General features: G+C 45.1%; 1 protein-coding gene across 3 annotated transcripts in view; it reads right to left on the bottom strand.

Moving 5' to 3' along the window:
- The window catches only part of GALNT10 (polypeptide N-acetylgalactosaminyltransferase 10), an 83,288-nt gene extending 70,815 nt beyond the window's left edge, over window positions 1–12,473 (bottom strand). Inside the window, exon 1 of one of the 3 annotated variants that reach the window (XM_042881491.1) lies at window positions 12,225–12,473. In XM_042881491.1, coding sequence (XP_042737425.1) covers window positions 12,225–12,404 — 180 coding nt within the window. In that variant the 5' untranslated portion in view covers window positions 12,405–12,473. Of the gene's footprint in view, window positions 1–1,046; window positions 1,096–1,941; window positions 2,605–12,224 lie in introns of those variants that run through there. The other 2 variants (XM_042881492.1, XM_042881493.1) reach the window with 2 other exon arrangements.
- Window positions 12,474–12,907: the final 434 nt, after the last annotated feature.

Here is a 12,907-nt window from a genome sequence, read left to right as displayed (position 1 = left end):
CCTCAAAGCACTACATTTCTCACATTCAGCCCATCCAGTGCTTTCTCCACACAACGATCCTTCTCCCAATCCATCCTGCAGTGCTGGCCCCACTAATCACTGACATATGCTCCAGCGCAGCGCGTTTCCTCTGGCATGCTGTAAAAAGCAACGCTGTCACCAGAGCAATGCACATGCTGGCAAATATGGTCTGTCAGGTTTTGTTTTCAAGGACTATAAAAATAGACTTCACTTGAGAACTCATACCCTCTAGAGATAATTATTTTTTTTTTTTTTTTTTAACCAAGTTTTCAGATGGCTTGTTAAATGAAATACGAGACTATGCTTTTTCTCTCTGGATGTTTGAAAACAATAACATTCTCAGGTTAAGCCAATATTTGAAGTTTTATTGCACGAGTGACAATTCTCAGCTAATTTATCAGTGCTCCCTCCTCGTGTGCATCAATTTACAGCTGTTCCTCAGACATTTCTACGAGGAGCAGCCTCTTATTACAAAAATTATCTGAAAGGCACAAGCACTTCACCTGTTTCCACAGCTGAAGTCTTTCACCTTTGGTAACCAGCGTTACTCTGTGCCCATAACAGCCTAGGCTGAAAAGCAAGGAAAAGGATCTTGGCGTAGACTGAAGTTTGAGACACTTTCCTGTTAGTCTGTATGTAATTGGCTTCGCCAAGGACTCTAGTTCTCTAATCAGATGGCCCAAGCTCGTATTTGCAGAAAATATGCAACTACGGAGGAAGAAAATCTATTATCTTCTACACACAGACACTCCACAGCAATTGAAATCAAGGACAACTCAAGAAGCACCCTTCACGTTTCAGATAAGACTTTTCTAATCTTCCACACCCCCATTCACAACCCACATCTGCGATCACAGACAGCTCCAGACAGCCTCTCCTCAGGGTCATTTAGGAGACTGCAGCTGGAACAGCTATAGATCGTACATTTCTATCAGATCTGGACTTTTGAATTTAAGAATTAGTTTAGGTGACGGTGTATGCGACATCCTGCTTAGAAGGATACGGGAAAAGGAGAACTGATTCACCTTTAGATTGATTACCGAGGCTTTAACTCAAGTTTCTGCATGCACCTACCTGCAAAAAAAAAAGTTTTTTTAAATCACATTACATTGTATTTAGCAATGGCATTCTGTTTTGGCTGAGAGCACACGGCAGCAGCACAGATGTATGTGCATCTGGCAGCTCTGCTGAGGAAGTTCTCAGCAGCAAAGACCCTCTCCCCAGTGCTGACCTGCTGAGATAGGTGGTGAGACAACCTACAAGCAGATAAACTGAAGAGCTTGAAGACACAAACTTGTGCTTACATGGGACACTGAGGTTCAAATAGGACAGCAGGGTCCCAGGGAAGTCAAGAGACAACATGGGAAGAGCTACCCTCAAGAAATATTTGGATCTATCACCAGAGGAGGAGAACAGCAAGTGACTCATGCCTACCTTGTCAAAACAATGAGAAAAATCTGAAGTGAAATAGGAGATGGATCTCATAATAGAATTGCTTGCTCTTTTTCAAGCTCAATTGCAACATTATATATATTTGACATTCCTCATAAGATTTTAAATCATCTGTTTTATAAGGAGCAATGATAGAAGGCACAACAGAATAGTTCCACCGGCAATATTTGAGTAAAGATGCCCTTAATGCTTAAACGAACCTCACTCAGGGATATTTTGATAAATGTTAACAAATTGGAGGAGAGGAGATGCAGCTTTCACACATTCCAACTGTGCGAAGGAGGCGTTGGCCAAATCTCAATACAAAGATGTATTTTTAACCACAATGCATACGCTCAGCAAAGCGCAGAGCACAATTCCCCACTCCTGCTTTTCTCCAAAGGAATTCCACGTTTGCCAAAATGTAACAGCTCCTTCTGCAAAGAGACAAATGTAACTGATGCAAATTCCATGAATGTTGGAGCTTACCTAAACAGATCCGTGCTAAAGAACTGAGCTCTGAGCACCTGCTCTCCCGGTGCAGCATCACACACTCCCAGCTTCACTACCACCTCTTCCTGTAGCTGGAGCTGCCCGTGCTGGAATTCAGTGAAATTGTTTATTTCTCAATCCATCCTAAGCTTAAAAAAGAAACATGATGGGTTTGGATGATTAAAGGAAGAGGGAAGAGATATGGTGATTACTGGGACAATTTACTCCTTTAAGACTGATCTCCCCTTCACATTTCCGGTCAACAGGAACAATAAGAAAATGCTAACAATGACAAGCATTTCGTTAGCCCTCTGGTCTCTCTCCTCTTTCTCCCTCCAGATACATTTCTGCCAGTTTCTGCATCAAAATCCCAAGTCTTCTGATACTTTACAGATGTTTCTGAAGCGTGATTCCATGCCTGCAGACCCAGGGAAGCAAAACAATATTGGGAAGTCTCATTCTGAACAGTTTAATTGTGCCAACATAACTTCTCCACCACTGTGAAGGAGACCTGGGAACAGATGCTGTTTTCTTGAAGTGAGATTTATTTATTATTTTTTTTTGCAGATGAAATCAGTTTCTTAAACAGGATTTCAAAACAGCCACAAAAAGAATTGGACTGCAAGAAACAGTAATAAGCAAACATTAGTTTTAGATATTTCCAACACAGCAAGCTGCAGGCTGAGAAGCAGAGAGAAGCAGCAGCAGCCCACAGTGTATTGGTGGAGCAGCAAAGCTAACACATGCAGGTATGAAAAAAGGGTTGTTTCTTATTATTTGGCTATCACACATGAAAGCCTGACAACTGATAATCTGCAAGATGCACGAAATCACAGAAGATAATCACAGGGTTTAGTTCTTCTTGAGAAACGGAACCCTCTTCAGCAGTGGCTAACATGAACTGACAGGCATGTAAACGCAAGAGCTCTTCTGCAATGTTACAGCAAGTAACTTACTGCCTAACTAAAGCCTTTTGCAGAGTAACACCTGTACTTACCCACCTTTTGAGGTTCTGATTTCCTTTAGTGAGGGAATAGATTTTTTATTTCACTCATCTGAGCCGAAAGCGCAGTGTCTGAAGAGCAGCACTTTCAAGGACATGGAGTTAAGATTAAAGTCAGACGAGAAGAAGAGAAGGAACTGCTCTTTCTTCTAAAATAAAAAGAAAATCCAAATAATCTTATGGGATGCTAGACCTGGTTACGTGTGTTTGTGTATCATACCTTAGATCAAAGTCACTAAGACTCTGGTTTTTCAAAGGAGCATCACATCCTAAGACATGTTTGAAAACTTTGGTCTGAGCATTAAGAACACTCAAACACTTTCGCTTGTTTTATTTATTAAGCAATAGCTCATGTTTACTAATGCCTCAGAAAATTCCTTCTCAAACTTCATCTGAGAGATGCTGAGAAACATAAGGTGTCTCTTTTCCATCATGAAGAAAAATCGTTTTATTGATAACGATGCAAACAAAAAGAAAGCAACTTTCCCAATGAATCTGAACAAATAATTTACACAGAGGCAAGCCCACATGATATTCCACTCAGGAAAAATCAAGATTGCCTATTAAAGATTTTAAATGTTAGATCTTCTTACATATTTATAAGCAAAGGTAGAGAAGAGGATGATAGAAAACCATCTTAGTTTGCACATGTAATTGCAAGCAAAGGATTTCAGGCTTTAGAGAGAAAGCAGATCTGAACCTTTCATAGCAACCCAGCTTTGTAAAAGCAGTTGTTTAAGTGGGCAGAAGCAAAGCAGCTCTGCGTGCAGGAGACTGCTAATAGCACGTTCAGATCAGATCCACCAAAACCCTGAAACAGAGCAAGACTTTGACCAACAAAGGAAAAAAATATTTCCATTCTAATCAGGTTATTCAAAGGATAGAGCAGACACACACAAATGTAGACTTCATTCATTCAAAAAAAATTCCTGCAGGACACAGATAGATTCACTGTTGTTCTGCAATTCCTTTGTACTTATTATTGACTACAAGTTCTGCAGCAGGAAGAGAGTTCATGCAAGTTCGAAGTGGAAGTTCAACAATCCATACCTGGAGAAAAAAAAAAAAGCAACAACCAACAACCTCTTTCAGATTTCTTTGAAACTCAATGCCTGGTTGGCCATTATTTCAGCAGGCAGCTGGAATTCCTACGCATTTCAAACAAACACTCTGAAATGCTTTTTGGAATTTTGACTTTGGCAGTAGCTTTGTGAACCTCCAGCCACACAGGACAGATCTGTATTTGAAAGCTATGCCATCAAGCCACTGCTACGTCAACTGAGAAACACGCATCAGTGCTGAGGGGAGAAGCTCTGAACACAAATTGGTGACACTCAGCTTGGCAGGGAAGGATGGCACCATTCACTGCTTTGAGAAACAATTTTTAGAAGTTACTTTCTGCTACTTCTTGTGCTAATTGGACAAAAAAAAAAGTACTACAGTTGAAAGATTAATAAGAGTTTGAGCCTGGAAGACACAGGCACTGAATAAACATTAAGAGCAAAACTCAAGGTTCCGTGCTGCTGTGCGTTCAAGTCTTTGCTGCCTCCATTTCCCTTCCACTCTCCTCTATTTCTTGCTAAGGAAAGAATTGCAATATCCACACAAGTTACACCTCGCTTACAATGATTTTTTCCATTTGAGACTCTTATTAGGGTACAAATCTCAAGCCCACCAGCTGCCATTTAGCAGCTGCCACCAAGCAGGCGCTTGTTCACAGCACTTGGAAGATCTGTGAGAGCACCCAGACAACAAGACAGATCTCATCCCAGGCTCACTTCGCTGGCAACGCATTTGTGCACTTGTATAATGATTTCCAAAAGATGAAAGTCAGTTGAATGCCACTTACCTTTGGTACTGTTAACCAGAACTCAGTTTTAATTAAGATGCCTGAAGAGAGGTGTTCTAAGACCTGAAGAAGTCAGACCTTAAAAATGAACTGGCTGACATTTCTCCCAGCTTTCCGAAAATGCTCATGATGGACACTAATCGCCGTAGCTAGGAGTTGGTGCTTCCAAGAAAGTGACAAGAAGAATAAATAACTTCTCTTGTGAGCTGCAGAAAATGTCATCAGCCTTAAAAAGGCAACTCAGCGAAGTGAGAAGGTGCAGAATAGCATCAGGGGAACTCCACGAGTGGGATAGCTGGAAAAGTTCAGTCTCAGTAAACTCAGCAGCTTCTCCACTGAAACAAGTTTCTTCCCTGGGTATTGGCATCACTGGAGCACTGCTTGTACTCCACTGTAACTGTGGTTGAAAAGCCTTAATTATAGATATATGCTCCAGAGAGTTCTCTTTTAACCCTGGAGCTAAGATTAGAGAAAATGAAGCAACTGCAAAAGGGCAAGGAAAAGAGCTAATTATTTAGAAAGAAAAGCAAATTTAAAGACCAAGACGTGGCAGACCTCCCTTCTTTGAAGCCACAATTTAAAGCTTTATCAAGTTTACGAACAATAAGAAGTGTCAAGTGACACATTTCTTATATTTTAAGGGGCACGTGGGACTTGGATGCAGAGCTGCCAGCAGATCTCAGACATGGGAGCAGGTAAGTTCCCATTCCACCCAAGATTTTACAGAAGAGGGGCTGCCCAGTAACCTCTTGTGCCACACTGACTGGTTTTACTGACTGGTAGTTTTCTCCAGTCATCCATCAGACCCTTTAAATTCGGCAAGAGAAGCACAGTCTGACAAGTCAGCCATAACCTGATATCCAGTACTGCTTGTATTTCTCACAAAGCTGTGTAATAAACACTCTCATCCTTGTTACCTACCTATCCAGTCGAGGTAACACAAAATAACACCATGAGTGTCAGTTACACTGATAGGGGAGATACCATTACCACTGAGAGGTCATGTTTTATGCTGAATGGAGCAGAACAAGTAACACTTCCTGCTCCCCAAGTTGTAAGAAGTCACGAGCAGCATGCCAGATCTGTTTATCTGAAGGTTAACTCCAAAGGAGATAACAAATGTGAAAGTTTGTTCATGGCAAACAAAATGGAAAAGGCAGTCTTAAAGGAGAGCAGAGAATTACAAAATCGAGGGGGATGTGCTCTTCTATCTGGATTAGGGAATAGAGAGTCATTGTTATACTCCTGAAAGCGACTTGAGCATCAGGATTTGTACAGGTGTCTGTGAAATCTGATGAACAGATTCACATTTCTGTTCAGTGCCAAAAAACCCATTGACAGCATTCTGCAAACAATCTGGGATCTGCAGTCAGAGTTTCTTTCGCAGCCCTCTCTAGAAACAGGAATCCCAGATAAAACTGCATATAAAGGGAATACATGAGCAGCCCAACCACACCAGGCCAGACTGAGGTGGTTCTGCCCTGGGAGACTGGTTCAGATTAAGACAAAGTACAAATTTAGGGCAGAATAGTCACTCCTGATTTGATTCCAGATTAAGAAGTTCTAGATACAAAGCTAATATCTATTCAGCTTTAACAGAATCTACATAAGCATTGCTTAAATGACATTTGAAAAAACAATGATTTAAGTAGTCATTGACACCTGCTTTAAATTCCAGTATATCCCACCAGATTATCTACATCTTAATCCACTCAGTTATGGAAAAATTCCTTTCCAGTTTTCTAAAAAAAGTGAGCCAGAAGACCTATATGTGCATTTCAATCACTAAAAACGAGTGCTTCTCTGCTACTTGTCCAAGATCTCATATGCACAAAGCTATTGCAGCCACCTGTCCCTGTGACTGCACCGCACAATGCAATATTTATGGTATCACGCAATTTAAAGCAGCACAACTTACTGAAGTTAATCCACAGAGAGAATAACATGGAAGACACGAAGCATGATGGACCCTCCAGAGAGGCAGAGTCCTTTGACAGCCAATGTCACAACTGCTCTGTTCACATATGTGTTCATACCTCCCTGATGTGCACTGCACCACTGAGCCCCACGCACTGCATTCTGCTTATGGCACACTCCATAGGAGCCTACAAACATCAGATCTCCTGCACTGAATGTGATGCTACGTGAAAGGTGATACTACCTCAGTCTGGTAGAAAGCATTTTTTGCCTGACTTCAACATACCATCAGTGATAAGGAACTTTCCAATATTTTCCCAGTTGGTCAAACACGTGGCAGTTCGCTGGCAGGAAATTTGTAACTACAGTTGCTCATAAATCTTGCTGTCTCACCATCTGATCCCTGCTCACACTGGGAAAACATACAGCTCTGCAGATTGCTGTGTGATTACGGCTTTCACTGCTGACCTACGGATGTCAGGAGCCAGAATATTTTCCTGCTAAAAATTTCCTTTAAAGGAGAGTTAATCATGGCAGTGTTTAAGAACTGCATACAGAGGATGTTTCAACGGCCAGCCACAGAACTACCTGCCCATGGATCCTCTGCCCCACAGCAGAGACAACCCTGTGGGATACGAGTACAAGACTCCCCCTGTTTTCACACAACATAGGGGAGCTAGAACACAGCCTGTTGGTTCATTCAATGCTGTGTTACCATCACGGTTCAGACCACCAGCACGAATAACGAGATCAGTGAAAGCTCTAATTTCTTAATCAGCATCTTTTCCCAGGTTAACTTGGGACCTCGCAGCTGCAAGATGGATTCACCACTTCATGTACTCTGTGCTTCAAAACTCTTCCCCCCCTGCCCTCTTTCCTTCTAAGAGAGAAACCTAACTTTTGCATAAGCTCACTCTGTAGTACAACATTTAGTCAGCCCAGGAAAAACTGCTTATTTCACAACTATATTGAAATAATGAACTTCAGAGTAGCCAGTTCTAGAAATTGGCCACACAAAAATAGCTGTTTTAGCTCTAACTTGCATTTCATTCCTTACATTCCAATTGTTTTACACTGTGTTTATCAAAATAAGCTTTTCTAAGTTTGCTTTTGCATCAGCTAGGAAGCATCTAGCCAACACAAGCAACAATGGCAGCCTCAAAGGTGTCACAGAGAGCCAAGCTCAAAGTTCAGCTGCAGCACCAAGGGCCAGTGTGCCACTGCCAAAGACTCAGGCAGCACGACAAGCTGGCTTTCTGCTTACCTCTGGCTGGCAGAGAGCAGAAAGGTTTTCCTCTTCTCTTCCCAAGCCCTAGGGAAGCCTTCCAAGCAGGGGAAGTCTGCAGAATCACCCCATTCTCAAGCAGCATGTGCCAGCAGCAACATGAAGCTGACAGCCAGAGACAGTTTCATAGCTGCCCTGAGGTTGGTATGGCAAAGCTGATCTTCCTCTGGTGAAAAAGAGGTGAGCAGCAGCATTCTGGAAGCAGCACTCGCTGCTCCCTGCTTAGGTTGAAACCAGGGCTGCTTTTTCAGCAGTACAGCCCAAACACTTGGAACTTAATTGCACCAAAGCCAAAGTTTACAACCCCAAATTGCCCAAGGGCTGCGTTCTCACAAGTCTTCAATCACATTTGAAGCCTGTGTCTCATTCACAGCCCCGAGCAGCCAGGTAGAGCTGGCAGCAGAGGGCACCACACAATCAGCTTTGTGATTTATATACTTCCATCATGCTCACAAGTGATTTTATAGAGCACAAATTACTACTACAACAAGCTACAGGGTGACTTTATAAAGCATGCATCATATCAAATGAAATGCATAAAACGAAAGGCTGCTAATTTGCCACAGTGCTTTTATCCAGCAATTCAGAGAATGAGATGTTCAAGCTTAATCTCTCCTGGAGTTCAGGCACCACGTTCCCATAACAGCACACACCACGCAGCGCGGATCTCCAGCGTGGCCAGACAGGTAGTGAGGGGGATCTCTGCAGAGGATTAGGACTCATGCAGCTATCACATCAGCCCAAGCACAAACTACCAGCCCACAGACTAACTCATCTGTGTCTTACAAACCGCAGGACCAAACAGCAATTAAATGTTTGAGCCGGCAATGCCCAGCAGCCTCTGAGGCAGAGAGCTGAAATTCAAGAGACAAAAGGAACAGGCTGATTTCTCTTGAAATCCTCCACACTTGCAGATCATGTTTTTTTTTACGTACCGAATACCTTTTTAAAAATATATAAAGATGAAACTACACCAAAGTCAATCTTTATTACATTAGCATGCTGATATACGCATGCTGGTGAGGAAAAAATATACTGAATATATGAAGCTAAGCCAATACTTTTGTTATCAGCAGAGCATTTTAGTACCTCCATCCTGTCGTCCCTATCGAGAGCCACCACCCCACCAACCTTGTTGCACACACCATGAAAAAAGGACTTCATATTGCCTGATGAGCAATCGTAAATCCATTACGATAAAGGATGCTTCTGCACATGCAGTCGTAGTCGAAGCAAGTCAATGCAATATTGACATCTGCAGCATGACCTTGGGGCAGGTCCGCCACAGCTTGAAGCCATCCCTTCTCTGCAGGGTGAGACTCAATCAGCAAAGCTCCAGAAGAAGAAACCCAAGGGCAGAAAGAAAGAACCCAGACCTGAACCACAGTGTCGAAGCAACTCTGTTAATTTCAACCACCCTCAAAGTGTAACTGCAGAAACAATTAACTGCCCAGGAACTTCTGCAGAAACAATCCACCATAACCTTCTCAGGAATATATTTACATGGCTCCTGGTTGCTTAACTTTCTGATAGCTCTGTTTCAGGCACTAGAAAGATTAAACAAGTCAAAGATAGCCTGCATGGATACACCGCCCTTGTGAAAGTAACACACAGCACAGGTGCACAGCCACGCAAACGCTACGCATGATTTAAACATCCAGATCTTAGCACTGCAACTGTATACTCCAGGAATTCTTTTACCATTTTAATCCAACCGCATCTTAAAACTTCTCTCTCCTTTTGCTGTAACTCTGGAAGATAACATTACTGAACAGCAGTGGTATTTGAGAGAAAGAATGAGCAGGAACAGAGATCTCATTGAAAACCTCATTTTGTATCATGTCTAAAATGCCTCCAATACAGACATGAGCCTGCACGAGAAGGCAAATTAAAGCCAGAAATAGACAAAAAAAAAAATCTCTTTTCTGACTGCAACGAATATTGATTTTTATGATATAGCCTCCTATGGTCTTACTAGTCTCGGTGTTAAGAAGTCAGCCCTTCTGTATGGGTTCACGAGCAAGCAGACAAACAGCACATTCATTACAAGCTGGAAGGTGATGAGCTGTACAAAACTGTGAATGGCTGTCAGGACCATTGGAATCATCAGCACTGAGGGTGCCCGACAAACTCTGCAGTCAGCTGGCAGATAACTCTATGACAACAGTAAAAAAAAAAAACAAACAACCATTTGTTTTATCTTTATTCTGCTTCATCTGAAATTATTTTCACCGTGGCAGCCAGCTGTCCTTCGGGGTACGTTTTCCATTGCTCAGTGTAACTGCAGCTATCACTTCAGGGCCCAGTCCTTGAAAAACACACACATATGATACACAGACGCCTTTGCTATCAGACCCACTGTGACCCACAGCTCCACATTACTGAAAAGGGAAGGTTGAGCCTTCATCCTGCACCCAGCAGCTCTGGTTTGCACAAGCACTGGAGCTTTCATTTCAAATTCCCCTGCAATCAGCACAAATATTTCCCGCCCAGTTCAACATACCCACAAAACAAAACAGACCTCAAAATTTATGGACAGCTGTCATGCTTCAAACAGCTATAGGATAAAGAAAAATAGAACAAACACTCTGCATAGCGCAGGTAATATGACATATCTTACTTCTGAGATGACTGAACATATACTGAAATCAGCAGTGATGCACTGCACTGTAGAAACTGCCAGGCTTACAGCTCCTCTTACCCAAAGCCCACAGCTCAGGGACCATTTTGGAAGACCAAAAGAAGTAAGCCTGTTACCATCTTTTCTGCTGGTGTAGACTTAGCCAAAATTAACTGCTACCTCCACAGCAAGGAACTTTGAAGCCTCCCAAGGATAATTACCAGCTTCCTCCTTCATAATGCCTAGAAGCCACGATTTTACATTGATCTTCACCTTGCCAAAACACCAACTATGCAAAGCTGTGCAGCAGTGGCCTGCAGGGCTGGGTTCTGTCAGCAATGCAAAATAGGCTGCCTGCACACAACACGAGCCCAAGCACAAGTACCATAGGCTTGCTACAAGCACTGCGTGCATTAAAAGGATTTCTGTGCAGTCTTGAGGGTCAGCTGCACAACCACTATATGGCACACAACAGCTTCTTCCCCCATCAGCATGGGACACGAGCAGATGATCACACCTGGGCTTAACCCCAAATGCTCACATATGGAAAGCATTTCTTTGGGAAGGAAGAGCCCCATCCCAGCGTGGCTATGCCTTGTTCCAAGAGAGGAATTGCCACAGGAAGTTTCTCTACCTTTACGGTGCAGTCATAATGCAAGTCTCCAAGGAGGGAAAGATTTAGACAACCAAGAGTTTTAAGTGGTCCTGAAGAAGGAGAGTCTTGTGAGACAGCAGCTGAAATGGTAGTTACACACTGACATTTCAAGCTTTCACATCCCCATCATTCTTAATGGTACAGAGCCAAACCAAGAATTGGATAAAGAAATTACATTGCCAGAAGTAAAACAGCTAAGCTGAGCTTACAAATGTCTGATTTGGGTGATCTAGCTCTGTCTCTCACATGGAGAGGAACGGTTTGTCTGCTAGATGTGCAGTTACACCACCGGGACAAGGAAGGAACGCAGCCACTGGCTGCGCTGTCACTGAGCAGTGGGCACACAGTGGGAAGAGCAGAGGGACCCGAGCTCGTCCTGTCCTCAGGGAGGGCTGGGTTCTGCAGGTCCTTGCCACACGGCCTGGGGGCACCAGGTGTAACAGGAGCTGCTCACCGCCTCCACCTGAAGCAGGGGAGGAGAAATGGAGCAGACGGCTCTCCTTTGGGAGGCAGAATCCTTTGTGCTGTAAGGATGGGACAAGCCTTCTTTTTCCTTAGAGCAAAGAGCTCGCTCTACTCCCTCACCGCGCTCAGCCGAAAGGCAAGCAGACCTCCGGATCCACGGCAAGTACCGGCGTCCCACCTGCAGCCCATCCCCGTGCAAAACCCTCGTCCCTCACCTTACATAAAGGCAGACCTCGCGCTCCCCACGAAGAGCAACGACACTCCCCAGCGCATCCCGCTCAGTCGGGCAAAGCCTCCCCCGGCCCTCCCCGCGCCGTTTGGGGTGGGCTGATCCCCCCGGGCAACTCACAGCTAAAGGGGAGCGCTCAGCCCACCCCCCCACCCCCTCAGCCCCTCGCACGCAGGACCGCAGCGCAGCTCAGCGCTCGCCCCCCGCAGCTGCTCAGCGCGCCGCCCGGCCCCGCTCAGCACACCGCCCCCACTCACCGCCGCCTCTCCTGCCGCCGCCCCCGGCGGCCCCACGGCCGCCCCCTCCCCGCCGCTCGCCCCGCCGCCCTCCAGCTGCCGCTCGCGGTACAGGGACCAGAGCCCCACGTTGGGCAAGAAGACGAGAGCGGCCAGCGCCAGCCCCACCGCCTGCAGCAAGCGCTTCTGCTTCCGCCGCATCGGAGCCGCCGCCGCCGCCGTGAGAAAGGGAGGAAGAGCGAGCGCGGAGCCGCCCTGACGGAGCGCAACTTGCTCAGCGCGCGCGACGGCGGCGGGCGGCAACTCGGGCACTTCCGCTCCGTTCCGCGCGGGGGGCGGAGCAGACGAGGCCCCGCCCACCGCGCCGGGGGGGAGAGAGAGGTCCTTCCTCAAGCCCCGCCCCTCCCGTCTGGACCCGCGGGGGCGGCGCGGGGAGCGGCGAGCTAATTGCTGCGGAGCGGACCCGCAATTAGCGCCCTGGTGGAGATCTTCGTGGTAATTAAGCTGTCTTCCTCCGGCCCATAAACCACATGATGGATAGCCACGGGATGGCTCATTTGTTTATTTATTTTCCTCTTTTAAATAAACAAGCGGCGGCTTAAATAAACCACGTTTCCCGAAATTAGGGATCATTTCTTAATGGCAAAGAGCCCTGGGGGTGAACAGCAGCAGTGAACCCCGTGCGAACAGCAGCACTGTGACCG

The sequence above is a fragment of the Lagopus leucura genome, unplaced genomic scaffold, assembly GCF_019238085.1.
Source record: "Lagopus leucura isolate 7727_CA_CO unplaced genomic scaffold, USGS_WTPT01 Super-Scaffold_100030, whole genome shotgun sequence".
Lineage (NCBI taxonomy): Eukaryota > Metazoa > Chordata > Aves > Galliformes > Phasianidae > Lagopus > Lagopus leucura.
Note: the sequence above shows the minus strand (reverse complement) of the source record. Positions and strands in the feature narration are given on the sequence as shown.